The sequence below is a fragment of the Crotalus tigris genome, unplaced genomic scaffold (genome assembly GCF_016545835.1).
Source record: "Crotalus tigris isolate CLP2741 ecotype Arizona unplaced genomic scaffold, ASM1654583v1 scf7180000019364.2947544272:3078424, whole genome shotgun sequence".
NCBI classification, from domain to species: Eukaryota; Metazoa; Chordata; class Lepidosauria; order Squamata; family Viperidae; genus Crotalus; species Crotalus tigris.
In genome coordinates this window covers 708,526-736,125 of record NW_024097500.1, presented here as the reverse complement: position 1 = coordinate 736,125, position 27,600 = coordinate 708,526, and the positions used below count along the sequence as shown (strand labels likewise).

Sequence of the window (27,600 nt, the reverse complement as noted above, 5' to 3'; positions counted from 1 at the left end):
GGGGAGGGGGCGGGGCTCGCTGCTTCCGGGGGCGTCGGGCGGCCGCCGGAAGTTATGGCACGCCGCCTTCCGGTGCGGCCTGTGGGAGCCGGCGCGGTGGGTAAGCGACGGGCGGGACTCGCGGCGGGTTGCGGGGACGGGCCCGGGCAGGTAATGGGCCCCGTCCCCCATCTTGGGTGCTGCGCGGTGAGGGGCGGGCCGGGGCGGCGGCGGCGGCCTCACGCGGTGTCGCTCTCCGCAGGCATTCCGGCCGCCCCGCCTGGAGCAGCGCGATGGCGTCGGTGATGATGGGTGAGTGGCCCCCCCTCCCTCCCTCCCTGTCTCTACGTGGGGGCCGCCGTGGCCGTCCCTCCCCCCTGCTCCCCCGCCCGGTTAACGCCGCTGTTGGTCCCGCAGCCACCTCGGAGTGGATCCAGTTTTTCAAGGAAGCCGGGATCCCGCCGGGCCCCGCGGTCAACTACGCCGTCACGTTCGTGGATAACAGGCGAGTGGCTCCTCCGCGCCCGCAGGGTGTCCCGGGGCCTCTTCCCGGCCTTGCCGGGTTTGAAACTTTCAAGCAATAAAGAATTAACGTAGAGTAAAATAAAGTAAGAAGGAAATCAAGTGAAAAATAAAAAGCAGAAGAAGTGAAAGAAAGAAAGGAAAAAGGAGTAGCTTCCAGTGTTGTTCGCAGCAATTATAAGTACAAATATCATAACTTTTCTAAAGTTACATACATGTTACTCTTCTTTCAATATTTCCTTCTATAATTTGCCCTGCCTATTCAAAACCATAAATCAAAAGTTCATGAAAAGCTTCTGGTCACCAATAAACGTAGGCAGTATCTTCTCTTTGATAAAAGAACTCAGTTTATCCATTTTGTCACAATTTATCATCTTCTCCAGCTATTTCTCCATAATGGGAAGTGTTGAATATTGAAATATGTGAGTTTTTTCTAACTTATCCATTAGTCTTGAAAGAAAAGTTGAACACTGATTTTTATTTGTATTTCATATTTCTTAACCACCCATCTTCCTCTTTCAAATCATCTATATCAAAGTATGTGTTTTAATTCATTTTTAAGCATATTTACATCTCCATCAAACATGACAAAATGTCCCTTCATGTTGTTCACACTTCCAATATAGGCTTGAAGTGCCTTTATACCTTCTTAAACCAGTGGTTCTCAACCTTTTTAATGCCGCGACCCCAACCCGTCATAAGTCGAGGACTACTCAACCGGTCGTAAGTCGAGGACTAATCAACTGGTGCAGCACCGTTTGCAGAATGGGACTTTTGGCGGGTTCAGCAGGGCAGAGACAGCCTGGACAATTCCTATTGGCTTTTGAAAGCCAATAGAATTAGACTCTATTCAAGAGAGTCTATTCTATTGGCTTTCAAAAACCAATAGAATAAAAGGGAGTAGCACACAGCTAAGGAAAAGGGGGGGAAAAATGGCGGACTGCGTTGTTTGGCGACCCCCGTGAAATGGTCGTTCGACCCCAAATGGGGTCCTGACCCACAGGTTGAGAACCACTGTTCTAAGCGGAGCCATCCAGCACTTTGTTGAAAGAATTTCCCGGGACCTTGTAGAGCCATAAAAGGATTGGTGGGAATTGTAGCTTGGAAAGTTAACTTTTGCTGCCTGCGTGTTTGCAGGATCCAGAAGAACATGCTGCTGGATCTCAATAAGGAGATCATGAACGAGCTGGGTATCACAGTAGTTGGCGATATTATTGCCATTCTGAAGCACGCTAAACTGGTATACCGGCAGGTAAGTTCCGTGGAACTGTTGCTCATTCTTGCTTTATTTTGTACATTGAGGCTTCAAACATTTATTGAGTCGTGATAAATAGATCTCTCCTGTGCTGACTAATAAATATAGGGGCTTTGGGGGCATCTTAATAATTTTGGATTTTGTACCTGGAGGAGTGGTGTGGCGGCCTAATGATGAAAACGCTCACCTCCCATTCAGAAGGTTGAGAGTTCAATCCTAAGTAGCAGCAGATATTTCACAGAGCATGAGGAGAAAATAACTGCTGCAAATTCCATGTAGGCATCAGGAAGGACATCTGCTAGTAAAGGCTCAGCTTCCTTCAGCCACTCTGACTCTACTCAGAATTAAGGGGTTACAAGATTGTAAAAAGAAAAAAAAAAGATTTGGGGATGCCAAATATCTTCGCCTAGTGTAAGGGGACGCTCTGTACACATGGAGAACCTCTGAAGTCAAGCCTGTCTCCCCATAGACATTTAATCTTCCAAATCTGAAGCAAAAAAAATTAAAAGGCTAAAACTCACAGATGCTTGAGGAACTACAGGCCACTTCTGCATCTGAGGCTCTGCTGTTCCCCAAGCTGTCTTTTCTCCAGAATGCAACATTTTAACTTGGGGACTTGATGCATTTCTTCTGCTTTGGTGCATTTGGGGAAGATGAGTCCACTCTCCTGATCTGTCTGTGACCACTTTATTACTGTGGGCATTTTCTCCTCCAGGAAATGTGCAAAGCTGCAACAGAATCGGTGGCCTCCAGCCAAATTGCTTTGCAATCCGAACTCCGCAGAAATGCTAATACTGGTGAGTACAAGTTGCCTGTGTTGCTGATCATGGAGTCTCATCGAAATCCAGACCTCCGTGATGGTTATTTTTTACAGTTGTGATCTTACCAATTTCTGCAGCTGCCACCAGGATGATTGCCAACAGTTTGAGCCGAGACTCTCCCCCTTCTACTCCTGTTCGGAGGCCTGACACCAGTGCCTCCAAAATCTCCATCACTGTATCCAACAAAATGGCAGGAAAAAGCACCAAAGCAGGTGATTGTAAAAATCCATAGCTCAATGTATTTCTCTGCTGGGAACTGCTGCTATGCCATGCCACGATTGGTGTTTTCCTTTCACAGTATTAAGGTCTAGGCTTCTGTTGCCTCCACAAGGGTAGAATTGAGTTGCTCAGCTAGACCTGGAGCCAAAAATGAACAGGCCACTTAAGAATCTGAGCAATTTCTCTTTTCTGCTTGGGTCCCGATGGCTGTGCTTGTTTGGGCTCCTGAGCAGAAACAGTGGAAGCTGTTTCTTGTGGCATTTGCAAGCAGCACAAGAGCATCCACTGAGCTACATCCGCTTGCTTATGTCTTCTTGGTACGGCAGCTGTTTGCGCTCCTCGGGCTGAGAATCCCACCATCCCAGTGAAGCGGCGCCGCGTCACAGCAGAGATGGAAGGGAAGTACATTGTCCACATGCCCAAAGGAACAACTCCTAGGACCAAGAAGATCCTGGAGCAGCAGCAGGCAGCAAAAGGTATTGTAGCTACCTTTGTCGGGGGCAGGGGGTTGCTTCTTCAAAGGAAGGAGGTTGTGGGAAACTTTAAATGAAAGTGGGGGATAGGATTTGTAAATTGAGCACTTAAAAACAAAATTTGGATCAGGACAAACACAAGCAAAAGTGGCCAGTTAAGAGCGTTTGTTCAAATCAAACATCTTTTTATCTAATAATGGAAGGTTTTTGGTCATTAAGCTTTTTCTGATCTTGTTTGCAACACTAGGCAGGGTTCCCTTGAGAGGATCTTCTGCCCCTTCTCTCTCTTCTGTAGAGAGACACAACATCTCCTGCCTTCCCTTTCTTGAAGGGAAACTCAAGAAGGGCCTTTCGAAGCAGCACGGAGGCATGGGAAAAAAAAAAAAAAACATCTGTAGCTTGGTTGTTTCCTTGGGAAGAGCCTTTCCTTTCCTAGTCATTTGACAGTGCAGATGTTGTATGCATCCATGTTTGTGTTCTTCTCCGTCAGGTTTGCAAAGAACTTCTGTGTTTGACCGGCTTGGTGCAGAGACTGGTGGAGACACAGCAATAGGGAGCAAGGTGAGGGGAGGTGGGGGGAGAGAAACCTCTTCTTTGGAGTTGACAGCAGTTTCTCCTTTTTCCTGTGTGTGTTTTCCGCTAACTCAGTGGTCCCCAACGTATTGGGTGCTGACCCAGGTGCAGTTCTGACCTGCTGGACTACCTGACTATGCCTGGATGGGGCCTGTCCTAGCATGCTCCTCCCTGAAGAATGCAGCTATAGCAGGTTCCTTCTGGAGAGCCTGGGGGCCTTGTTTCTGACACAGCAGCACTAGGCTTTTCTGGTTAGTTGGTTCCGCTTTTTGCCTGCAGTTCCTTCCCTTCTGTGGGAACTTGCTGCGAAAGAGCAAGCTATAAATGGTGGAGGGCTCTTGTCATGAACTATTTTTGGTTGGAGGTTGCAGCAGTCACTCGTGTCAGGAAAACAACCATACCATGGCAGCTGCCCCTTTACACTCACACTGCTATAAATTCATTTTAGGAGTAGAGCATATGAGTTTGTTGGCAAAAATCAAAAGGAGTCTGGTAACACCTTTTCCATCTAACATTTTATTAAAAGGATTAAGTTTTTGTGAGCTCACTTCAGATGCATGAGTGGCTAAACAAATAAGATTTAAACAGGTGAGGTAGGAAGAGAAGATTGGTTGGTTATGTAGATGCAGGTTACAGGTGAAACAGATCACAAGTACGTAGTATAATAAAATTCCACTGTGTGTTGAGATCCTCTGAGATTGCCTGAAATTTTTTGATGTGACTTCATCAATCTCTTGCTTATCTATGATAATGGTGATTGCCATCAAATCATTGTCACCCACTTAGATTTTCTCCTGATTATCTGTCCCTATCCTGGCCCTTCAGCTCTTCCAAGGGTGCCACATTACCATTGTAACAGAGTCCCTCCACCTGGCTTCTGGTTGTTGTCTTTTTCTTTCCACCTTTCCCAGCATCAGAGCATTTTCTAGAGAGCTGTGTTTCTCTTAAGATGTGCAAACTCATCTGTACTTCAGTGAATTCTGGATTGATTAGTTTGATTTGTTTTCTTGGCTGTCCGTGGCATCATCAGAAATGTTCTCCAGTGTCAACGTTCAAAAGTGTCTGTTCCCTTTTGTTGCTTCCTCAAAGTCTGGTTGTTGCTTTCACAGTGTGTCACAGAGAATACTGTACTGTGGCTTGCACAGTTCTAAATTTTACAGGTATAGGCTGCGTTCATGGTATTATCTTTTCCAAGCCTTCATGGCTGCTGTGTCCAGTGCTGTTCTGTAGTGTATTTCCTGACTTGTTTCTGCTCGATTGTAATACTTGTGAACTCTCATCTGGATCCTGCATCTGCACAACCAAATTGTCTTCCTTTCCCCTTCTCTGCATGCCTCACTCCACGTACCCCACCTCAACCTGCATCTGTTAAAGTGAACCAATGGCTTTAAACAGCTGGGCCAGATGCTGCCAGACTCTTCCCGATTCTTTACTTGAGTGCAAGGCCAGTAGTACTCTTAGCCTGCCAGAGCAATGCTTGCTTCATCTCCAGAGCAGAGGGACGCAAAATCATCCAGCCACTGTGCTCTGCTCTGTCTCTCCACAGCCCACAGGAGTGTTCAGCCGGCTGGGGGATGTGCAGGAGGACAAAGCACCTGACAGCGATGACGACAGCTCTGTCCTGCAGTATGCAGGAGTGCTGAAAAGACCCTCCCAGCCCAAGGAGAGCTGCAAAGTTGGTGTCACCATCAAGGCCAAAGCTACCAGCTCTGAGCCCAAGCAGGTGGCGGCAGGAGCCGCCACCACTGCAATCCAGCGACGCGGGAGCAAGAGCGTGGCTGGATCTGCAGCTCCTGCCAAGGAAGAAGAGATGCAGGGCTTGTCAACTGCCCCAGGCAGTGTGGCCAAGAGACTGGGCAAGCGCTCGCTGAAACTCCTCCAAGCCCAGGACAGCAGCGTTACCAGTTCCAGGAGCAGGCCTGACTCTTCCTTCCGAGTCACCATAAACAGAACTTTAGGGAGCTCCAAGGTAAGCAGCTCCAGCCCTGCAGAGCCCCCCAGCGCTCAGATGGACCACACGGGCACCATCAGTGTCTTTAAGAGGCTCGGCAGGAAAACTGTGAGCCTAACCTGAGACCCCGCTTGGAGGGAGCCTTCAGACGAGGAGGGCAAGCGTGTGTGTGTGTGTTCATCTCTTGCGTCAGCTCCCTTTGTGATGTGAGCGGGAGGCTGCACTCCAGAGCCGATGCGGGTCTGCTTCTGTGAAGCTCTCGGTTGGTTCTCCCACCACTCCCTGCGTCCAGAGTTGCTTAGGGCCAAGTGAGGGGTTTTGGGCTGCCCTCTGAACACACCTTTTGTTTTTTCTCTGCAGGTGTTTGCTCTATCCTAGGAAGTAGTGTCCGTAAGAGACAGGCGGTCCCTTCTTTTCCCTTCTCTGTCCTGAGTTTTCATCTGCCGATCCTGGAACACCCGCATTCCAGGAAGGGCAACTGCCAGATTTTTCTTTTAGTGGATGCTGGAGCTGTGCAATTGGCAAGGCAGGTCCGGCAGTGTTCTGGGTTTCTTTTCTTCTTTCCTTTTCGGTTTTTTTAGAATGGTTGAGAAACGCCCTTGTCTTACACGTCAGGATTCCTGACTGGTCTAGCTCCGTTTCTTTTGCTGCACTCTTGAATAAGTTGTTTTTGGACTGGGGTGTGTGTGTGCAAATGGCTGCACCCATATTTCCTCTCTGACCTTTCTTGAGCAAACAAAAACAAACCCATTTTTTTTTAAAGCGCTCATCTGATGTCTTGAGGCTCTTCTCTCATCTGCCGTTTTGAAGCCACGGTATTTCTCCAGCCCTCGCCCCGCTTTGTGACTTGGGCTGTCTGTCTCAGGAGTGGGGGGAATCTTAGATTGCAGAAGACACACATCCTCACCCAGCTTAGATCGCGCCCCTCCATCCACCAGCTGACAGGATTTGGGGTAGGGCAGGCTCAGCTTTGGCATTAGGAAATGACTGGGCATTGCAAGTTTAATGAGAGGTAGATCTGCCAGGAAAGGGTGCCTGGTACTGATGGACCCCTACTGTTTCCCACCGTAAAAAGCCTTGGCTCTCCCTGGCGTTTACAACCTCCTTTAGAGAAGACCGGTGAAGCCCCCGCCCCAGCAAGATCTCCTGGGGGATCCCTCACCCGCAGGGACTTACGTTTCTTGACGTTTCTTGCAAAGAAATTTCACGGATGCCAGCAGGGACCGGTGCCAGGCAAGTGGGAGAAAGAGAGGTCAGTGTGCCCTGAGGCCTCCCTGCCCCAAGGGCTGCCCAGAGGCCAGACCGACTACAGACCCGCGGGCTGATCGGCTGGAGGGCGGCCAAGTCAGGCACCCAAGGGGGCTTCGCTACTTGAAAGCGGGTTTGTCAATCGGAGTCGTTGTACATCAGGATGGTGTGAACGGCCGATCACAATAAAAGGTGTCTCCGCTTGGCTGGTGTGCTTGACTCTTCCTTGCCAGGCGCTGGAGCGGGGAGATTGCAGCCTGGGGTGGTGGGGCAGCCTGTGCAAAGGAAGAGCCTGCCGGCTCCTCTACAGGTGCTGTGCTGGTTCTGTCGCTCATTCCCTAAATGCTGCTGACCAGCCAGCAGAATCTTCGCACCAGAGGAGTCTTTTTCCCCAGGCCTCCCTCTTGTGCATCCCAACTGATGTTTCCATATCCGCCCTTCTGCCTTGACGGGGTAAGGCAATGCCACTCCCTCCTAGGGATTCCTGACAGGCTGAACCTCAATCAGAGGGTACACAGATGGTGCATTTTATTTTGTAGCAGTTTGATTCTAGGGAGGGGGAAGGCATCTCCACCCTCACCCCCCAACCTGTGTGGCTCCTGCCATACACGATCAGAGGCCACTGACTAGACTGCTTTCAATTTTCCCAACTTGCTTATGGCTAGAGGTGCCGTGTGAAAGCGTGCCGCTTGTTGTGATGTGTTGCTGGTCCGCCGTAATAGTCCGGTCAGCAGGAGCGCAACCAGGCGCCCAAGGGGGCTTCACTGATTGAAAGCGGGTTTGTCGATTGGAGTCGCTGTACATCGGGACGGCGCGAACGGCAGCTCGGCTGGTGTCGCTCGACTCTTCCTTGCCGGGCGCCGGAGCGGGGAGGCGGTGGCAGAAACGCCTGACTCGGCCGCCCTTGCGCATGTGCGAGGGGACGCGCCCTACGCGCAGGCGCCAGGGCTGGGCTGGGCCGCGCGCCTGCGCAGAGCGGCGAAGGTTGGCTGGCAGTGGGGCTGTTGTTCCTGCTCGCGTCCCGGCCGCCCTTCCTGCGCGCGGGCCGGGAAGAGGCGGGGTTTCCGGGCGCGGGCGCCGTCGGGCCTGACGTGACGCCAGCCCCGAGGATGGCCCCGCGGGGACGTCGGTAGCGGCGGCAGGTGAGGGGGGGGGCGAACGAGCCCGAGGGGCGGAGGCGCCTCCGCCACCTGGCCGAGAGCGCCGGGCGGCCGCGCGCGGGGCATTGTGGGAGAGAGGCCGAACCATCGGCCGCGCGGCGGGGGAGAGCGCGCCCCCGCCGCTCGTGCTCGGCCCGGGGCCTCCCCCTCGTGGAGCCGCGTGGGCGTCTGCTCCTTCCCCACTTGGGGCCCTCGGAGCCCGGCCGGTGAGCCCCGCTCCCTTCCCGCAGCGAACCGAGCTGCTCGTCCGGAGCGCTGCTGCCCGGGAGGCTGGTAAAGCTCGGGCCGCCGCAAGTGGCGGGCCGGGCTGCATCCGAGGCGGCCCCTCGCTGGGCTTGGGGGGCGGGGGCGTGCGGGGTTTCAGCGGGCTCCCCCCCTCCCCAGGGAGCCGCGGTGCCGGGGACGGAGGGCTGCTGGTGGCTGGGGCGGCCCTTGGCCAAAGAGGTCTTCCCGCCAGGCCCAGTCCGGTCGGCCGCGGAGGCTCCCGAAAGGCTCTGGATACTCAGGCCGACCAACCCGGGGCCGCTGGCACATCTGCCTCGGCCTCGTGGGGCAGATCGGGCTGAAGGATGGTAACTCCGGAGTAGCCGGCTTGCTTCCCAGCAGCCGGGGGGGGGGGTCCGAGGGAAAGTCCGAATTCTGGCACATAACGTTTTAAATACACCCAAAAGTGCAAACGCTTTAGCAGCCCCCCCCCCGGCCTAGATGCTCGTCTCGCACTAGAAGGGCAAGGAAAGAGCGACTCGCAGCGTTTCTGCTAGCTCCTTCTGCTCCCCCCCCCCAAAGGCTGGGGGGTTGCTGTTGGTTTCTACGTGGGCAGAACTCGTGCTTCGCCTCCTCATTACTCAACGTCTAAGCAGCGTGGAATTCAGGCCTGGCCGCCCTGGAAGTCGGTGGAGACTCACAAGCCGAGTGGGGCCTGCCTTAGGGGGCTGTGGGGGGGGGCAGCCTGTGCAAAGGAAGAGCCTGCCAGCTCCTCCACAGGTGCTGTGCTGGTTCTGTCGCTCATTCCCTAAATGCTGCTGACCGGCCGGCAGAATCTTCCGCACCAGAGGAGTCTTTTTCCCCAGGCCTCCCTCTTGTGCATCCCAACTGATGTTTCCATATCCGCCTTTCTGCCTTGCAGGGGGTAAGGCAATGCCGCTCCCTCCTAGGGATTCCTGACAGCCTGAACCTCAATCAGAGGGTATGACAGCAGTAATCTAGCGGCAGGTGCCATTTCCAGGAGAGCCACTTTTGCATCTTTGAGTTGACTCAAAGCCTTTCCGTCTCTGGGCAGCAGAATAGGGTGTTGAAGGTGCCCTGGCCACCTTTGGGGTTGTGGCCACTTCAAATGCTTTTTGGCTGCCTGAGACAGTGAACTACACAGATGATGCATTTTATTTTGTAGCAGTTTGATTCTGGGGGGGGGGAAGCATCTCCACTCCCCCCCCCAACCTGTGTGGCTCCTGCCGTACACGATCAGAGGCCACTGACTAGACTGCTTTCAGTTTTCCCAACTTGCTTATGGCTAGAGGTGCCGTGTGAAAGCGTGCCGCTTGTTGTGATGTGTTGCTGGTCCGCCGTAACAGTCCGGTCCCTGCCCTCTGCCATTTGAAAGGGCCCTCTGTCTCCTGGGCAGATTCGAGCCGACTGCCCTGCCTTGCCTGCGTGCTTTGAGGAAAGAAGGCAGTGCTACTTCTTGGGCTGGAGAGGCCAGCCTAGCTTTCTGCTCTTTTTCCGGCTATCAGCAGGAGCGCAGCCAGAGGGAGGGGGGGAGGCTCTGGTCCTTTTGCCCAAGCCTGGAGTTGAGCCTTCTGATCAATTCCTTTCCAGCCTCCCGTAATGGACTCTAAAGTTCTGTTGCAACCCCATTGCTGCCCCTGTTGCTCTTGGCCTCTGTAGCAACAACACACTGTGTGACGACCTTCCGGAGAGTCTTCCCAACTGGGGCAAGGAGATGAGCTTTCTCCTTTCACCTCCAGCAGCCACAGCCAGCAGGGAGGGCACAGGGCGCAGATTACAGAAAGTGATAGTTTCACTCCGGTGTGCCCTACTCAGATAATAGCAACAGCGGTTAGACTTATATACTGCCTCACAGGGCTTTGCAGCCTTCTCTAAGCTACTTACAGAATCAGCATTTGCCCCCCAACAAGGCCTAATACAGGCCTTGAAACACTCTTGTCCAGTGTTGGTCACCCCCATTTGAAAAGGATAATAGCAAACAGATGAGGCTACCAAGACGATCAGGAGGCTGGAAACAAGTTGTGTCTAGACTGAGTGTATTTAGTGTGAAAAAATGGGGAGGCTGTAACACTTTTCCAGTCTCTGGAGGTGATAACCCAGAAGGAAGGAAAGACCGGTGCCAAGGAAGGAGGGTCAGGCTAGACATCGAGAAGAACTTCCTGAGTGCATAGTGCAAGCTGTTGGCCAATGGAGCAGGCTGCCAGTGAAGGGGTGGTGGTTTCCCCTTGCTGGAGGTCTTTGCACGGAGGCTGGGTACCATCCCATTGAAACGTTCCATAAGACAGGCTCCGATGTCTCCTCTGGTTTGTGATCTTAGTCTCCAGAAGTGACTTCCTTTTCCTTCTGAAGAAGCTACAGCTCTGCCACCTCTTCCTCTTGCCACAGTCTGGCATTTCTGTTGGTGGTGGTGGTGCTGCTGCTGCTGCTGCTGCTGCTGACGACACTTATGTCTCTCTGGACCTCTTTGCTCCTGGGAGAGATACTGGTTCTGCATAACAGAATCTCTTTCCCGACTTTTTTACCTGTGTTGTTTGGTCAGAGAAGCTTTCTGTCTACTCGTGTCAGACTCGCTCTGGGAGTCCAGCGCAATAAGAATTGCCTTATGGAGATGGATCCAAGCTTAGCCAACCCTTCGTAGGCAGCCATGTAATCCAGCAAAGCTTGCAAGTAACAAGCTACTTCTGGAAGGTCCACAATATTGACCGTGGCAAGTTTGTGGCATCCTGCCTGGAGCCAACTTGATTATCCTGCTGGCCACGGTCGCGTGGGACATGGCTGCATGGCCCTGGCTTTGACTGGGAGGTCAAGGGGAGCCAGTGGAAGCCCTGCGGCCTTCAATCAGTTCCTTTTCGCCATCGGCCAGGGCAAATGAGGGATCCAGGCCCTGGGGGTGGGGAGCCAGGCTGGTGTCGATTGTGGCTTCGTAGAACATTTCACAGCGTTCAGAAGCCGAGTTTGCTCTGCAGTGCTGAGTGGGTAGCAAGGCTTCAGGGTAGCCACCGATGTTCTCAGGATGGCAACTGTTCCCTTCTCCCCTGCAGGTTGCCAGGCCGCCTGTGGCCCATCTGGCAGGCAGCAGCTTCTCTCTGTGCCCCGTGGTGACAGCAACATGAGTGAGGTCTCAGTCGTTAAGGAGGGATGGCTGCACAAGCGAGGTGAGTGGTGCCTCGACTGTCCTACCGGAGGCCCTGAGCCACCAGTGGGGCTTCCCCCAATGGAATCTGCACGGACAGGCCTCTCCCCTGGGCTTCAGGCCTCTCCCGAGTCTGGGGATGCTCATTGCTTTGGTTGCAGCTAGTGAAGGCCACCACCTCTCCTACCCCCGAGGCCCTGAGCAGCCTTCCCAGAGAGAGGCCCTCAGCCACCGGGCAGCCTGCCTTCTAGCCCAGGGAAGAACTCGCGGTTGTAGCTCTGTAATCTGTGTTCTTCAGTGGCTCATCTGAATCATCTAGGACGACCCAAAATAAACCAGTGGAGGTGTCTTGGCATGAGCTGTGTGTTGCCGGGCTGGTCTCTTTCCCCTCCCTGAGTTGCTGCCCCTCATCCAGTCCTGGTTTCTGGCAGACAAATATAGACCACAGCTGGGGGAGGGGAGAGGTTGTCCGGAGGCTATTTTGGTCCTGCCGTGGCCTGGAGGGATGGCAGACTCAGCTGTGGCAAGCCTCGGTCTGCTTTTGCTAAGGGGGCTTGGACAGGAGGGCAGCCCTCCCCCAAAAGCTCTCCTCTGGACTGAGCTGTCCTTCCCAGAATCCAGGAGGGTTCCTGCCCTTGAACAGCAGGAGGTCTCCCCTATCCCCCCCCCCCAAGCTCTTTTTCCAGCAAATGGAAGAGATGCCTCAGTTGGTCAGGGTCCCCGACTGGCAAGGTGACATATGAGGATCTGTTCCTCTTCCAACATTTAGGCCAGGTCGGGGCTCTTAGGGGTGTTGGGCAGAATGTGGAGATTGATGGGGTCACACATCTATGCTTGTTTAGTCACTGGGGGCAAAGCAAAAGCTGCCTGCTCTCTGGGGGCAGCTGGGCCACATGGGGCTGGCGCATTCCCCTGGGTAACCCCAGAATGGCTTTCCAGGGGAATACATCAAAACCTGGAGGCCCCGCTACTTCCTCCTCAAAAGCGACGGCTCTTTCATTGGCTACAAAGAGAAGCCCGAAGCTGCAGATCACAGCTCACCCCCTTTGAACAACTTCTCTGTTGCAGGTGCGTTGCCCAGGCTAGCTTGGAAAATGTGGGCCGTGGGCGGGGTGCTCTCCTGACCTCCAGGGAGGCTGGCAGAGGATCCTCCCCCACCTTGCCAAGCGACTTGGTACCCTGGCATTGCCCCTCCCTTCCTCTTTGCCTCTGCATTGAGGGCAGCCGCCCTGGCTGAGCCTGTGTAGATCTTAGCAGGTGGAACTGGGTCAGACTGGAGCTTGTTTGGAGGGAAGGAACCAAGAGGGCTGCCGGGAAGGCTCCCTGGGGAGACTCCAACCCTTTCCTCCTCCTCTCTCCTCTCTCACCAGAATGCCAGCTGATGAAAGCCGAGCGACCTCGCCCCAACACCTTCATCATCCGCTGCTTGCAGTGGACGACGGTCATTGAGCGGACGTTCCACGTGGACTCGCCTGAGGAAAGGTGAGTGGCAGCCCCGAGGCCTCGCTTCGACCTCCCTGAGCAGCTGTGCTTCCAGATGCTGGCTGCGAGTGGAGGGTGGTCTATTTGGGGCCGTTTCCCATCCTGCTACGTGGTTCCACATCAACCTCTTGTGCCCTGGTCGGCTTTGGGGGCCAGAAATGCCTGGCTCTCCTGACCGTGGCGGTTCCCTGCCCAGCAGCGGAGGGTCCTGCCTTGGGCTGGTACCCGAGTTTGTCTCAGCTGCCTTGTAACGGAGTCGGTCTGCCCTGGCAGGCTTCTTAAGGCTCCCTGCTCTTTGCACCCGATTTGCGTCTTCCCAGGGAAGAGTGGATCCAGGCGATTCAGATGGTGGCCAACAGCTTAAAGAACCAGGAGGCAGAAGAGGAGGACAGAATGGACTACAAGTGTGGCTCCCCCAGTGACAGTCCAGGGGCTGAGGAAATGGAAGTGGCTGTGACCAAGGCCAGAACCAAGGCGGTAAGCGAGGCAGGTCTGTGGGAAGGAGGCAGCCGCTGGTCTTGGCTAGTTGAAGCCGCTGTCAAATTATGGCTGTGGGACTTAATGATTTTTTTCTGAACGGCTGGCTCAGCTCTTCTTTCTCTCTCTGCCTTCTATTGCCAGACCATGAGTGACTTTGACTACCTGAAACTCCTGGGAAAGGGCACTTTTGGGAAGGTCATCCTCGTACGGGAAAAGGCCACGGGGCGCTACTATGCCATGAAGATTCTGCGCAAAAAGGTCATCATTGCCAAGGTGGGTGGAAGGTCCAGCCCCTCAGGTGGGGCAGGGAGAGTGGGGAGGCTTGGCCAGGCCAGCATCAGGCGGCCTTGGGGGACAGCCAGAGGGCTGCTGCCTAAGAGCAGACGAGGGGGGACCATCCAGAGGAAGAAGCTTAGGAAGGCCCCGCTCTGACTGCTCAAAACAGCCACAGGCTTCTCACAGAGCAGAATTAGTCCATCTCTCCTTGAGAGGATGGACCTGGAGCCCATCCTCAGAGAGCCTCAGGGCGGGAAAGCCACTTGGAATCCTTCTTTTTCTTCAAAGCTGGGGGCTTCTGCTCCTGGAGAGGGAAAGAAGCTTTGTAGATATTTATCGCTGCTTCTCAGACAGTTTGATTCTGGGATCCCCCCTTCCTCTGTCGCCCAAGAGAAGAATGGATCCCAAGGATGGATACACACATTCTCTCTCTCTCTCTCCCCCTCTCTCTCTCTCTCTCACACACACACACACATACACACACACACAAACACATGTGTTAGCCATTTGGCCTGTCTTTACGCCCACCAGCTGTTCCTCTTCACTGTCCCTGGGTTGCCCCTGCTGCTGTTTTGCTAGAGCCTGGAGAGGTAGGCTGGGGGGGTGGGGGGGATGAAGGGCAGGTGCTTGCCAGGTGCTCCAGGTGAGGATGTTCTTCTCTCTTCCAAGGATGAAGTGGCCCACACAGTCACAGAGAGCCGAGTGCTGCAGAACACGAGGCACCCCTTTCTCACGGTACATGCCAGGGGGGGGCCTGGCCAAGATCCAGGGAGGCTCTGGAATACTTCCCTGCTAACTGGAAGTATGCTTTGCTTCTGGGCTGAGCAGAGTGGGGTGCCCAGAGCCAGTAAAAGCCTGAGGGTCCTGCCCCAAGGGCCCAGATTGAGGCCTGCTCAGTTTCACACTGAGACTTCAGGGGGGTGAGCCTCTCTGAAATATAGTTGTCGTTGTCCTCCCCCTCCTCCTCTCTGTCTGTCTGTCTGTCTGTCTCTGTGTGTGTGTGTGTCTCTCTCTCATCCCGCCCCCTTCCTGTAAGACGATCAGAATACACAAGGCAGAACAAGAATATTGTATGCACAGGCTTGGTGTTGATTCTTCTCAGAGTGCAAGGCCATGGTGGGCAGGGGGCAGCTTCTCTGGAGGCGCTGTTTCTGAGGGGAATCTCTGCTCCTTGCCTTTCTAGGCCCTGAAATACGCATTCCAGACCAACGATCGCCTCTGCTTTGTCATGGAATACGCCAACGGAGGGGAGGTGGGTGTTTGCCAGGAGTCCCTTCCTTGGAGTTGTTGCAACTCGCTCACTGGAAGCAGGAGTGAACTTTGGGTTTGGCATCCCTGCCCGGCTGCTTCCCCTGACTCTGCCTTCCCTTCCAGCTGTTTTTCCACCTCTCAAGAGAACGCGTCTTCACGGAGGAGCGTGCCCGCTTTTATGGAGCTGAGATTGTTTCTGCTCTGGAGTATCTCCACTCTCGGGACGTTGTCTACCGTGACATCAAGGTGAAAACGCACTTGCAGAGCACTTCCTGAAGGGTCTAAACGGGTGGCCCCTGGGTCAGCTCTGCAGGGGGCAAGTCCTCTCTGCTGGGGCCCAAGCGTCTTTCTACCTTTTAGCTGGAGAACCTCATGCTGGATAAAGATGGGCACATCAAGATCACGGACTTTGGGCTGTGCAAGGAAGGCGTCTCCGATGGTGCCACCATGAAGACCTTCTGTGGGACACCAGAGTACCTGGCCCCAGAGGTATGGGAGGAAGGGTTGGTCCAGTCTCGCCCAGCTGCTGGGGGCCCAGGGCTACCTCTGGGGCCAAGGCCAGCAGGTGGGATGGCTTTCAGGCCCTGCTGCCAGAGGCTGTGTGTCTCACTGCTTGTCCTGCCTTCTGCCCCGCAGGTGCTGGAGGACAATGATTACGGGCGGGCCGTGGACTGGTGGGGCCTGGGGGTGGTCATGTACGAGATGATGTGTGGCCGGCTGCCCTTCTACAGCCAGGACCACGAGCGCCTCTTTGAGCTCATCCTCATGGAGGACATCCGTTTCCCGCGCACCCTCAGCCCTGACGCCAAGGCCCTGCTGGCCGGCCTGCTCAAGAAGGACCCCAAGCAGAGGTGAGGGCAGGCAGGGCCCTCTGAAGCCTGCACCTCGAGAAGCAACCTGGCCTGGTGCCTTCGTGTGCCCGGGGCACGGTCACTTCTGTCCAGGAAGCAGAAGGGCTGAGTTGCCGGAGTCAGCAGTCCTTGGTCTGGGTTGCTGGACCTGCCGGAGAGCAGGGGTGGCTAAGAACTGGATTTGGGGCTCCCTTGGTCAGGTTCAAAGGCCAAGCCATGGTTTGCACGAATATAGCATTTGGTATAAATTACAGTTGATTTCTATATTTTAGAGTTTGAAATAAATGCGTAGTGCATAGTTTGTACAGATGCCTATATAATGTGAGCGCACTTCTCCGGGCAGAATATACAGTGAGCAGGTGTTCCGTTGCAGCCATGTGGGGGGAAGAAGAGCGGCTGGCCCCACTCTGAGGAATTCCCTCTTGTCCTCCCAAAAGGGCCTGGTTGTCCCTCAAACAGGCATCTCAGCATTGGCCCTCCAGCTGAATCTCTGGGCACACTCACGTGGCCATGACTATCCACGCACACACAAAGCTGTTAACCAAGCCTTTTTTTGCCAGGCTGGGGGGCGGCCCCAATGATGCCAAGGAAGTAATGGAGCATCGGTTCTTTGCTGCCGTTAACTGGCAAGATGTGGTTCAGAAGAAGGTAGGCGCTGTGCTGCTGCCGCTGCCGCCCTTCTCCCCTTGGTGCTCTCCTGGATGGGGAGGCAGGGTGGGGGAGTTGCAGTACGATCCCACCCTGGTGTGTACTAAGCAGGCTCTCTCCCGCCAGCTCATCCCCCCTTTCAAGCCCCAGGTGACATCCGAAATAGACACGCGGTACTTTGATGACGAGTTCACAGCCCAGTCCATCACCATTACGCCACCAGATCGATGTGAGTAGGGGGCTTTGCGTTGGGAGGCAAGCCGGGGTGGTGGGGCTGAGTTCTTTGGTTCTGGCTTCACTGAGAAGCTACCGGCCCGGCTGTTCCTTTTCCACAGACGACTGCGTGGACCCCCTGGATGCCGACCAGCGGACCCACTTCCCTCAGTTCTCCTACTCTGCCAGCATTCGGGAGTAGGGCTGGAGCGCCTGCCTGAGAGAGCGTGGGGCCAGCCAGACCCAGGACTCGGGTGGTTCCCACTTCTGGGGGGCAAAAGGAGGACCCTGGACCTGCCGCATCAGCCCTTCCAGTCAGGACCAGCTGGCTCACTTGTGGCCTTGTGGCCCTAACCCCCCCCCATCTCTCCCTGCCTCTGGGCCACAGCTGAGTTTTACGTGGACATTGCTTTGGCGTGTTTGGGTGGTCTCTGAGGCTGCGCTCTGCCACAGGATTGTGTCGGTGGAAGGCAGGGACGCTGTTGGCTGCCTCCTGTAAGGGGTGCCACCCTGGACCCCGGAATGTGTATGGCCCTAGCATTATAGCTTGCAAGGCTGTGCTAAGACGGGCAGAGCCCCCAAATCCCACCACCCAATTTTTGTGGGATAGTGGCCGGCTGGCCGGCCACCACTCAGGTGCCTCTTGAGATCAGTGGCCTGGCAGCTGTTACTTGTTGACCTTCGATGGAGCAGAGCAAAGGGATTCCCTATCACCTCTGTGGGTGCTGCTGTTAACAAGAACTTTGAGGTGCCCTCCAAATAATGGGGTGGAAGCTGGCCCCCATTTAAAACAGCTGGGGGGGCAAGGTAACATCTTCTTGCCCCTGGACAAGTGTGCAGCTGCTGCTTCCCTTTGCTGGAGGGATTGGGCCCAGCTGCCCCTGCCCATTTGTTCCTCTGAAGGGGGCTGTCCGTGTGGGGTTGGGGGGGGGGGGCTGAGCTCCTTGTGGCACTGGTAACGCTTCCCTCCCTCTTTTCAGCTGTGGAAGAGGCTGCTTGCCTCTCTGCCCATCTCTGAGCCTGAGAGGAAGGCAACCCCCAGGCAGGCCCTCTCCCTGCCTGCCTGCCATGGCTGCAGGGCCCTGCCTTGGGAGGAAGGGAGGTTTGGTATCCAGGCACCTTTCACCTTACCCCACCAGCCCTGTGTGGCTTGGCCAGGGAAGGAGCAGGCCAGGCAGGCTGGAGCCTCTTGGCCTCTGCCAGGGCAGCCCAGGATCTGCTGAGTTGCTGCAGGGGGCCCGGAAGCCACCCAGGCAGACCCCCGTCTTGCTAAAGGAGGGGTTGTCCTCTGGCCAGAATGACCGGAAGGTGGGCTGTCCTTCCTGCAGCTGGTTAACAGTCCGCACGCACACACTGTACAAAGAGTGGGAGGCCTTCAAGAAAAGGGGCTGCCCCAGCCCTTGTTATTAACACCCCCAGCCTCTGCCTGTTGCTGGCAGGCCAGAGCAGCCCCTCCTGCCTATCTGTGTTGCCTCTCAGGCAGGTACTGGAGGACGCCACCTGATGGGCTGGAGGACAGCAAAGGCCCCCAAGTGCACCTTTGCCCTACCTGACCCTCCTGGTGACCTCAGCAGACCTGAGACTCTCGTGCCTCCCGGGGTTTTGGAATCTGCCAGGGACTTCTGCCAATCCCACGATTGCTCTGGGCTCCACGGGGAGCCTTCTTTCTACAAAACTGGGGGGGCGGGGGGGGCATAGACCTGGCTGCAAATATCCATGGCGGCCCTGGCTGCCTTCCCATATCTTCTCTTGCGGGCTGCCAGTGACAATTGCACGATTCCACTGTGCTGATCCCCCAAGCAGGCCCTTCCCTGACCCGATGTCCCGAGAGGCCCCGCGGCGTCGGAAGGAGAGAGCTGGGGCTCCCCCAGTGAATACGGTCTCCCCTGTCCTTGAAGGAGCTCTAGGACTCCCAGTCGGCTGCCCTGTTGCTGCCTGCTTACCTGTGCCCTGCAGCCTGTGCAGGGTGGCTCCCGTCGGGCACTCCTGCCCAGTCCCTCCTGAGAGCAGGGAGGGCGAGCCCCAGCTGCTCCAGACCCACCACATGGCCTTTTCAGCACACCCGAAGTGCCGGCAGCCCCCGAGCCTCTTTGAGCCTTTTGGGTCTGCCCAGAATATTCAGCTGAGGAGGCTCCTCAAATTGCGGTTCGGCTTCCTCGGGAGGAACTCTTGTGCCCTGGACTTGCAGCGCCTGGTGGGACCTCGCCCCATGTGACGCTTGGGGTGGGGTGGGGGCTGGGGAAGAATAGTTTTTCACTATTTTTTGTTGTAGTCCTAATTCAGATTTACTAATTTAATGTTGCCCCTGTTAGATTAGAGTGAAGCACCCACTCTGTTGCGGCCCGTTTCCTCCCCTGTTCTCCCCACTGCTGGAAGCCAACAGCACATCTGGCCTTTCACAGACAGGGCTGGCTCGAGATCCTGAGCTCCATTCATAAAATAAAGTTTGCTGGAGAGTTTTTGTATAAATGTGGCTGATAAGCACAAAAACTGGAAAGGCTTTTTTTTTTTTTTTTAGTAAACCACAAATTGCCTTCCTCTACCCTCAGATTTGTACGGTACAAGCAATAAAAGATTTTATTTCTTGGTTATGTGGTGGGCTTTTTTAATGTTTATTAAAATACTGTACAATTTTAAAGCAACATCTAAGTTAATCGTAGCTGACATCTGTCTAAAATTCAATCCCAGCTAGCCACAGTCTTTTGAGGAAGGCTGCTTGCCTCATTTTCGCAAGGATGAGCGTCTTATCCATGGAATTTTAGCAAAGCCCACCTGTCCCCCTCTTCCTTGCCTTCTCTTTGGAATTTAAGCCCCCTTTCTCAAATGGTGGGCCATTTCCTTCAGTGCTGCTCAAGGGAGCGCCAAAGCAAACCACCCCAGAGCTGCCCCAGGCCCACTACCGTCCCTCCAATCTGAACAGCAGGCAGCGCCCCTTCACACACACTCACCTGCCCCACCTTCAGGAACAGGCGGCATGCCAGGCCTCCAGGCAACTTGTTCTCTGTGTCACTTTCCACTTCCATTCTGCCACCAGTTGTGAAAAGCTACCTAAAGTTAACTTCCTGCAGTATTCAGGACTACCTTAGAACATCCAAACATCCCTCCCGCTCCGCTCCCTGGTGGCTCGTTCCACTAATGAGCCCTAATTTAGCCAAGCCGGGAAGTGGATGGGAGTCCCGGCGCTCAGCTCCCTCCCCACCTTGTGGGTGTGTGGGCAAAGGCCATGGCAGGCCCCGAGCGGAGGCCCCGGACGCTGCAGCTGCAAAGAGCCGCTCTCTCGGTAGGGGCCTTGCTTGTGGGGCAGACTGTAAGCAGAGTAAGTGGCCCGGGCAGTCTGGGCTGTTGGGGGACGGGGCAGAGGGTGGTCATGGAAGAAATGCCATTCTTGTCCTCTCACAAAGGGAGGAGCCGTTGCCATTACTTTTCAGCAAAGAGGTGCACTACCAGTCCTGGCAGCGTGGAGGAGCAATTCTTTGGCCTTCACAAACAGGCCTCGGCAGCTCCTCTGCCTGAGTTGCAAAGCTCCCCCCTGCTCATCCGGCTTGCTCAAACTGGAGGGGAAGGAGGAGCAAAGGGACTGCGAGCACGGACTTTCTCTTCCCTCCCCCCCCCTCCAATTTAGAAGACGCCAGTGAAATCCCTGCTATCTCTGGGCCAGCCAGGAAGGTTTGCTAATAAAGCTGCATCCGCCTAGGAGGAGGGTTGCCTGTTCCTTTAAAGTAAAGACCCCCCTCTTTCAGTAGTGCTGCTCGGTTTCAGGTGGATGAGAAAAGGGAGCCTTTGAAAAGCAAGAGCAACGAAGGGCAGAGCACCGAAAAGGCATCTGGGAAGGTGGGTGGCTCTTGCAGTGGGGAGCTGTGGGAAGGGAGGGAGGGAGGGAGGGGGATGAAATAGGAGCCACCAAAAACTGCCTGTGGGAGGAGGCGGAGCATTAGCTTGGCATCCATTAGATTGGATGGCAAGGGGGGGAGCTCAGGGGTCAGGGTGGGCTCCCCCATTGGGGTGAAGGGCCAGACATCTGCCCTTGAATAGCCCTGGACCTGGCAGGAGGCAACTGCAAGCCTTCCGGGCTCTGGGATGGAGGGCAGCAGGTCATGTGTGTGTGTGTGGGGGGGCTGCTTGGGTTTTGCTTTGGCAGGTAGCTCTCCCCACCCTGACCTTGCAGGGAGGGGCACCACGGCTTTCCGCACTGCAGTGCCCTGGTTGCCTGATTCCTCTCCTCTTCCAGAAAAAAGGCCTGCAAAGCTATGAAGAGCAGGCAGAGAAGCGGCGGGTGCTGTGCCCCCAAGCCCTGCCTGAAGCTCCTTTGCCGAGAGAGCGAGGTGAGGGCTTTGGAGGGCAGCAGTGGGAGTTCATTTGGGGGGGGAATAACCCTAGACATGCACCCTGCTCTGTGACAGGCCAGCATCCCTTGTGGCGAGGGAGCCCTTCCGACCTCCCCATCTCCCCCCTCTCCCCCAGTGGTCCCAGCCTCGCTGGCCCAGGAGCTGCCCCAAGCCATGCTGCGGATGGACATGGCCCTGGAACGCGAGTACGCCCTCGACATCTTCAGCAACCTGATGGTGAGCAGATGCAGCAGAGCCCCCCCCTTCCCTGGCAGACCTTTGTACACCCAGAACGCTCCATACCTGAAAAGCAGACGAAAGCCAGGAGAGGCAGCTTGCTGTATTCCCTGCAGAAACCCAGTGAAGGCATCCCAGGTGGGCCTGTATCCTCTGGGATGGAAGAAGACACTGCCAGTAGTCTTGGTAACTGCAAGACAGAGGCGGGAACCCCTTGGCTTGGCTCAGGCTTCAAGGTCCCTCTGATGGCGCCTCTGCCTGGCCAAGGGGGCCTGAACCTCCATCATTTGGGGGTTGATGGCTACCTATGGCCTCTTGCCATGTGGGCCTCATTTACCACCTGACCGGGGAGCACAGGGCTGCCAAGAGGCGTCTGCCCTGCCCTGGAGCAGAGCAGAGCAGAGCAGAAGACATCACTGCCTCCCCCTCAGCTCCATTCCAGGGAACGCCTCCCCAGTCCTGCCAGTGCCAAGGGCCAGGGCCTGCCGAACCCTTGGCTCCAACCTTTTCACAGCAGAAGCAGCCGTCCTATGCCTTCCAGGGCTTTGACCTGCCACGGTCAGTGACGGTGGAGATGAGAGCCCTTCTGGTGGACTGGCTGGTGCAAGTGCATGTAAGTGCTGGGCTTGGAATGGCCTGATTTGTTGGGTCTACACATTGGGGGGGGTGTTCCCCCTTACCTCTGCTCTTCTGCAATGGATTCTATTCCTTTCCTCCCTCCCCCCCCCAGGAGTATCTGAATCTGGCTGATGAGACCCTCCACCTGGCCGTCCATCTCATGAACTCCTATATGAAAACAAGCCATGTCAGGATCCCTCACCTGCAGCTCCTCAGTGCCACCTGCCTCTTTCTGGCATGCAAACTGGAGGAACACACCTGTCCAGAGGTGAGAGTGTGAAAGTTGGGTTCGGGAGTGTCCACTGGCCTTCCAGAGACCAGGACAACTGGAGCGACTCGCTCTGCTTTAGTTCAGCAGCCCTTCTTGGTCCTTGGCCTTTGAGGCCAGAAGAGGAGGGCCTCTGGGCCTCTCCGGAAAGCCCCGTCATGCTCTCGCCTCTCCCGCAGCCAGCCCAGCTGTGCTTCATGATGGAAAACTCCTGCACCCGAAAGGATCTCCTGCGAATGGAACGCAAAATCCTGGCCCGGCTCAGGTTTGAGCTGCACTACGCCAACCCCATCCACCTGTCCCGCCTCCTGGCAGAAGCGGCTCATTGCACCTTGGAGGTGAAGGTCCCAAAGTGGGCCGGCCGGGGCCCAGAACCGCCTGCAGGGTCACCGGTTGCTGTTCCCAAGCGATCCCCAGGTCGAATGTGCCCTGGCCTTGTGGGAGGGCAGGAGAGAGAGAGAGAGATACCCTTGCAGACCTGGACATCCCCCCCAGTGATTTAGTCTTGGAGTTGGAGGGGGGGGGAAAGAGGCTGCAAGCATTCTTTCCCTTCTCCTTCCCCATGCTTGTTCAGGTCCAGTTCTTGGCCCTCTATTTCCTGGAATCTTCTCTGCTGGAGGTGGACTGCCTGTGCTTTGAGCCCGCTCAGTTGTCCTTTGCGGCTTTGTCTCTGGCACACCGGCTGACATGTGAAGCCAGAATCAAAGACATGGATGCACTTCAGGAACATGTTCCAAAGTTCCATGTGTACAGGTATGAGCAAGCACGGTGTGTGCCCCAAGGAACAGATGGGATGACAATGAAACATAGCAAAAGTGCAAATAATTTGGGGTCTTTCCCTTATTTCCCAGCTTCTTAAAGCACGGCCTCTTGGATGTGTGGCTGCTTGTTCCTTCATGTGCCAGAGGGCATGGGAACTGCAGGTGTGGCTGCTGCCCCAATTCTTGCATGGCACCAGATGGCTCGTGCCCCATGGGGTGCCCGGTTACCATCTGTGCAGCTGTGGGGCATTCAGGACACTCTGGAGGTCAGCTGCAGCCCAGCGAGACAGGGCCGTGGTTGTCCCCGCAACCGCAGGGACCGGGGCATTTGAACAGTAACAGACCAAGGATGGGTTCAGTCAGTAAGTGCTCCTCTCTCCTCACAGTGAGGCTGAGCTGTCGGCTGTCTTTCCATACATGGCCAAGGCGGTTTTGCAGGGGGGCAATGCCTCCCTTCGTGCCATCTTCCTGAAATACTCCAGGCCACAGAAGCTTTGTGTCAGCACCAACCCTGCCATTGCTGCCTCTAAGTTCCTGAGCCACTTCCTGAGGGATCCCACCCCATGAAGGAGCAGGATGCTGGGGTGATGTTTGAACTGTCCCTTCCCACTGCATGTGAGAATAGGGAGTGCAGGAAGACAAGCATTGTCCCAGGCTTGACTCGGCTCAGAAGATTGTGGGGCCCCTTCTCTCCTTTTCTTCCTTCACACAGGACGTTTTCTCACTTCATCCTGGTCTGTCTTTCTATCCCACCCTCTCTCTGAGGTCTCGAGTCTAGTGCAACCCTCCCCTGACTAAAAACAAAAAAGAGATTGTAAGCAAAGGGGCTTCATATGTCTAATAAAGTGTTTTATTCTCTTAAAAACATTCTGAGGTCAGAGAAATGCGGTGCCTCTCCCTCCCATGGAACTGGCAGGACCCAAGAAAAAGGAGTTACAGTGTAGGGGCCCAGCCTTCATGGCTCTGCTTGAAGGCAGGGCGGCTGGGGGGGGGGGGAGAGCTGCTGCTGCTGCTGTGGCTACCGGCTCACCATGCTGGAGGGCATCCTAGGCTTTGAATTCTCCCCCTCCAAAGACCTTCCAAGCCGCTTACAAGCCATTTCAACGTTAACTCATAGGTAGCCATAAGCCCTCTGTTACTACCTGTGCTGTTGCTAATACACCCACGTTGACTGGCTCCTCACAATGCCTCTCAACAAAAAGCAAGCTAACTTCAGCCTAGCCGGCTGTCTGACCCCGCAGCTCCCTCCCTGCACCGCTTTCCAAACTCTGGGAAACCCGGTCTGCGAGTCCAGCTTGGGAATCGCTGGAGACGTTTTGCAGCATCCGAGCAGTCCTCTGAGCGAGAGGCGCTAGCCCGCTCACCCGCTGGGGTGCTGCCTGGAGCCGCCTCTCCTGTTTGGTCCTGAGCCAGGCGAGGTCAGGCTTGTGGTGCTGAGGCGGGAGTTTCCCACAATGCACTAGCGCGCTGTCCGCGGTGCTGAAGTGGCGCTCGTGGCTCTCCCCGCATCCCTCCCTTTACGCTCAGCCGCTTTCCCAGCTCCCCGTCCGGCGGAAGCAGGCGTCGGGCTAAGCATGGGCCTCGGTCAGTGAAGGCGGGGATGGAGGAGCGCAGCCCGTATCAGAAGAGTTGCCCGGAAGCTGGCGGGGCCTTCTTGGTGCTGGGGGAGAGCGGAGGGGGCTGCCGGGCTCGATGCGCCGCGGCTGCGGAATTGGAGGCCAAGCTACAGCGGGCGGTGGAATTCAAGGCGGAGGGGCGCCGCTGCTACAAGCAGAAGAAGCTCCGCGAAGCCATCGGCAAGTACCACCGAGCCCTGCTACAGCTGAAGGGACTGGATCCGCCGGCCGGCGACGAAAAGGCTGAGGCGGCGGCTGCGAAGAGCAGCTCGCTGGTCGCCTGGCATCGCCTGTCCGCCGAGCAGCGGGAGCAGGCGGACAGCACCGAGATTGAGCGCTACGACAGCCTGACTGGTAAGAGCCCGCCCCCGCCACCGAGATGGGAGGAAGGAGGAAGCCGCGTAGTTCTGGCCCCAGCCGGGAGCAGAAGGACTCGGCCCCTGCCGCCCAGCTGGAGGGAGCCCTTCGGAGTCGGACGCGGCTCCCAGCACGGTGGAAGCAGCCTCTGCTGCCTGCCCACGCCCAGGGAACGGCTGCTTGGGGCCAACTGGAATTATGCAAAGCTTGAAAAAGTGCCACCATACTTAATGTTGTCATTTGGTCACTGAGTGCCAATTAAAGATGCTTTTTTTCCTGGTAGCTTTTCCCCCAATGTCATCAGGTATTCCTTTCAATGGAGCGAAGATGTTCACTGTACCTTTAAAACTTGGGCCAGTTGTGTGGTGGGCCGAGACCACACAATTGGCCCAAAGACCCCGCAGGGCGTTTCGCCGCTGAGGCCACGTCCGTGCCTTGTTTGACCCGCCCGCCTCATACCTGCGCCCCAAGCACCTGGCCACAAGGGCTGGACCGGCGTCCGGGTTCTGAGACGAGCGGCGCCGGGTGGAGATCTTCCTTAGCGGCTGGCAGCGGTGTATCTGGGATCTTCTCGGTTCCGGGGCTGCTGCTGATCTATCCGGGATGCTCCCCTCGCCCGACAAAACAGAGGGAGGGGGAATCCGGGCCAGCTAGGTGGCAGCTACCTGGGGGACGGGGGGGGGGCTGCCTCGCGCCGGCCTCACCTGCTCATCGGCCCGCCCACCGCCCACCACCCACCGCCCACCGCCCACCGCCCACCTGGCCGGCTAGCTCTTGCGGGGGTTCCGCGGCACTCGACCGCCGCGGAAAGCGCCGCCCTCCAGCCCCCGCAGCGCGCTCTGCGCGCAGACTGGGCGCCCTCAGGCGCGGCCCCAGGCCGGCAACCTCCGCCTCCTCCCTTGGCTTGCCGGGGACTACCTCCGCAGCTGCCCCCGCGTCGGAGGCCCAGCCTCCGGATCTCCGCTCCCGCTGGCCGTCCCCGCAGGCATCCTGCCCGGGAGAGAAGGCGGGAGCGGCCAGGATTGCGCGCCCGGCTGCTGCACTCGCTTGCCCGCGCTCCCTCCCTCCCCCTCCCCCCATCCCCTTTCCCGTCTGCCGCGGCTGCTGGATCTGTCAGCTGTGCGAGGACTGCCAGGCGGGCTGGGGGGGGGGGAGGAAGGGAGCCCGGGGCATGCTGGGATTCGTAGTTTCCACGACTGCGTCCCTCTCAGGTGGAGAGCGGGCAGCACCTGCAGCCCCCGCCCGGTCGCGAATACTACGAGTCTCTTCCATTCCAGCTGCGGGCGCCGGTTCATCCTGCCTTGCCCCCGGTCCTCTCGCCAGTCGGCTCGCGCTTCTTTGCTTTCCAGCGGCAGCGGGCTGGCTGTTATTTCTGGCCGCCGCTTTTCTCCTTCACAATCCGAAGGAGGTTGCAGGGCAACATCTGTGGTAAGTGGCCAATTAGCAACCTGGCAAGAACCAGTATTTTTGAACAGGTGTGTGTGTGTGTGTGTGTGTGCGCGCGCGCGCGTGCCCAAAACAGGCCTCTCGTTATTTGGCACTCCTTCTCCTTGCAACAATGAGAAGCCTGTAGGCGTTTGGGAGGGTTGGAAGATGATCCGCAAATGTCAAAAGTGCTTTTTTCAAAGGCAACTGGACTTTGTTTTTTCCTTGAGGAAGAAGGCCTTTCGCTTCTTCTCCAAGAAGCTTCTTCAGTTCAGAATTGATGAAGCTTCTTGGAAGAGAAGCGAAACTACTTCTTCCTCAAGGAAAAAATAAAATCCAGTTGCCTTTGAAAAAAGCACGTTTGAGACAACTATAACCTGGATGACTGAGATTCTCCATAGACATGGTCTGCAAATGTTTAGGAGGTCTCAACTGCAGGTCTCCCCGTCTGGCCCTTGATCATTGGCCTGAATTGCTTGACCAGAAGGACTTCTCACAGGGCAAACTGAGCAGTGGCTCAGATACAGGACCTCTGGAGACCCCATGAAAAAGCAGGGAAGCAGCTGGGGACCCGAGACACACTTTATCTTGGAAGGCAGCTCCCAGAGACAAGCAAGCCTCTCTCCCCCCCAATGTTACTTTTTGTCCCAGTGGGCTTTCTACATGGAACTGGGACTGGAAAAGAGCAAAGTGAGCAACGGGGATCTTCTATGTTCTCAAGGCTTCTGGCATGAGTAAGGAAGGGGCAGCAGCTCTCAGGGAGCCTCCCCTGCCCCTTGAGCCAGCAGCAATGAGGGGGAGGAAGAGAGTTCCGGGGCCCTCCTTACTTTTGCTTCCCATCCACTTCCTTCCTTCCTTCCTTCCTTCCTTCCTTCCTTCCTTTCCTTTTCCATTATTCAAGAAGGAAAAGAAAGAAGAAATACAAGCAAGAGGAAAAACAGGCTCAAAGAAAAAGAAGACAAAGTAAATGAACAGGGAATTTGCAACTATCACAAAGTGGAATAGGAGTAGATTGGTTAAGTAAGACTTTTCAATATCTCAGTTGGTTTACATGTTACTGAATCCCTTTGATTATTTTAAAAACTGCAGGCAATTGTTGATATCCAAGTAATAAGATCAACACGGATAATCAGTACAATGTAAATAACAACACACGTGGTCCTGTAATTTTTGTCCAAACAGGATCTAAAGGATCTAAGCAAGATTACGCTGTAGATTCTGCTCTGATGGGTC

At 55.8% G+C, this 27,600-nt stretch overlaps 4 protein-coding genes across 9 annotated transcripts; all 4 read left to right on the top strand.

The window, feature by feature from the left end:
- The first annotated feature begins 18 nt into the window (after positions 1 to 18).
- On the top strand, positions 19 to 7,246 carry CUNH19orf47 (chromosome unknown C19orf47 homolog). 3 transcript variants are annotated; one of them, XM_039361889.1, is made up of 9 exons: positions 19 to 100; positions 242 to 291; positions 397 to 484; positions 1,639 to 1,753; positions 2,472 to 2,553; positions 2,631 to 2,789; positions 3,123 to 3,272; positions 3,760 to 3,830; positions 5,389 to 7,246. In XM_039361889.1, the coding sequence occupies exons 2-9, from the start codon at positions 273 to 275 to the stop codon at positions 5,914 to 5,916; spliced, it is 1,212 nt and encodes a 403-aa protein (XP_039217823.1). In that variant the 5' UTR covers positions 19 to 100; positions 242 to 272; the 3' UTR covers positions 5,917 to 7,246. The 3 variants fall into 3 exon arrangements, with proteins under 3 accessions (XP_039217823.1, XP_039217824.1, XP_039217822.1); XM_039361890.1 differs by having other exon boundaries at positions 31 to 291; positions 2,655 to 2,789; XM_039361888.1 differs by having other exon boundaries at positions 31 to 291.
- AKT2 (AKT serine/threonine kinase 2) lies at positions 5,675 to 19,351 on the top strand. Of its 4 annotated transcripts, none has more exons than XM_039361878.1 (14): positions 5,675 to 5,811; positions 11,468 to 11,581; positions 12,499 to 12,627; positions 12,930 to 13,041; positions 13,362 to 13,518; positions 13,663 to 13,794; positions 14,467 to 14,532; positions 14,981 to 15,049; positions 15,172 to 15,294; positions 15,409 to 15,537; positions 15,685 to 15,899; positions 16,460 to 16,547; positions 16,674 to 16,776; positions 16,883 to 19,351. In XM_039361878.1, exons 2-14 carry the CDS (start codon positions 11,536 to 11,538, stop codon positions 16,960 to 16,962), a joined length of 1,449 nt encoding a protein of 482 aa, XP_039217812.1. In that variant the 5' UTR covers positions 5,675 to 5,811; positions 11,468 to 11,535; the 3' UTR covers positions 16,963 to 19,351. The 4 variants fall into 4 exon arrangements, with proteins under 4 accessions (XP_039217812.1, XP_039217811.1, XP_039217813.1 ...); XM_039361877.1 differs by lacking the exon at positions 5,675 to 5,811 and adding an exon at positions 8,002 to 8,183; XM_039361880.1 differs by lacking the exon at positions 5,675 to 5,811 and adding an exon at positions 8,296 to 8,407.
- Positions 18,058 to 23,564, top strand: LOC120316497 (cyclin P). The gene is made up of 9 exons (XM_039362188.1): positions 18,058 to 18,068; positions 20,486 to 20,591; positions 20,989 to 21,082; positions 21,222 to 21,322; positions 21,837 to 21,935; positions 22,053 to 22,208; positions 22,388 to 22,546; positions 22,783 to 22,961; positions 23,356 to 23,564. Exons 1-9 carry the CDS (start codon positions 18,058 to 18,060, stop codon positions 23,534 to 23,536), a joined length of 1,086 nt encoding a protein of 361 aa, XP_039218122.1. The 3' UTR covers positions 23,537 to 23,564.
- A 990-nt stretch (positions 23,565 to 24,554) lies between these two features.
- TTC9B (tetratricopeptide repeat domain 9B) lies at positions 24,555 to 25,350 on the top strand. The gene has a single exon (XM_039361922.1). It carries the CDS (start codon positions 24,570 to 24,572, stop codon positions 25,191 to 25,193), a length of 624 nt encoding a protein of 207 aa, XP_039217856.1. The 5' UTR covers positions 24,555 to 24,569; the 3' UTR covers positions 25,194 to 25,350.
- The last annotated feature ends 2,250 nt before the right edge of the window (positions 25,351 to 27,600 follow it).

Excerpts from the sequence above, each read along its gene's own strand:
- CUNH19orf47 (XM_039361889.1), top strand. Across the intron at positions 1,754-2,471 it reads CTAAACTGGTATACCGGCAG|GAAATGTGCAAAGCTGCAAC; the intron begins GTAAGTTCCGTG and ends TTTCTCCTCCAG. Across the intron at positions 2,554-2,630 it reads CCGCAGAAATGCTAATACTG|TTGTGATCTTACCAATTTCT; the intron begins GTGAGTACAAGT and ends TATTTTTTACAG.
- AKT2 (XM_039361878.1), top strand. The coding sequence starts at position 11,536 with ATGAGTGAGGTCTCAGTCGTTAAGGAGGGATGGCTGCACAAGCGAG. Across the intron at positions 15,050-15,171 it reads AATACGCCAACGGAGGGGAG|CTGTTTTTCCACCTCTCAAG; the intron begins GTGGGTGTTTGC and ends CTTCCCTTCCAG. Across the intron at positions 15,538-15,684 it reads CAGAGTACCTGGCCCCAGAG|GTGCTGGAGGACAATGATTA; the intron begins GTATGGGAGGAA and ends TCTGCCCCGCAG.
- LOC120316497 (XM_039362188.1), top strand. Across the intron at positions 20,592-20,988 it reads CCGAAAAGGCATCTGGGAAG|AAAAAAGGCCTGCAAAGCTA; the intron begins GTGGGTGGCTCT and ends CTCCTCTTCCAG. Across the intron at positions 21,936-22,052 it reads ACTGGCTGGTGCAAGTGCAT|GAGTATCTGAATCTGGCTGA; the intron begins GTAAGTGCTGGG and ends TCCCCCCCCCAG.
- TTC9B (XM_039361922.1), top strand. The coding sequence starts at position 24,570 with ATGGAGGAGCGCAGCCCGTATCAGAAGAGTTGCCCGGAAGCTGGCGGG.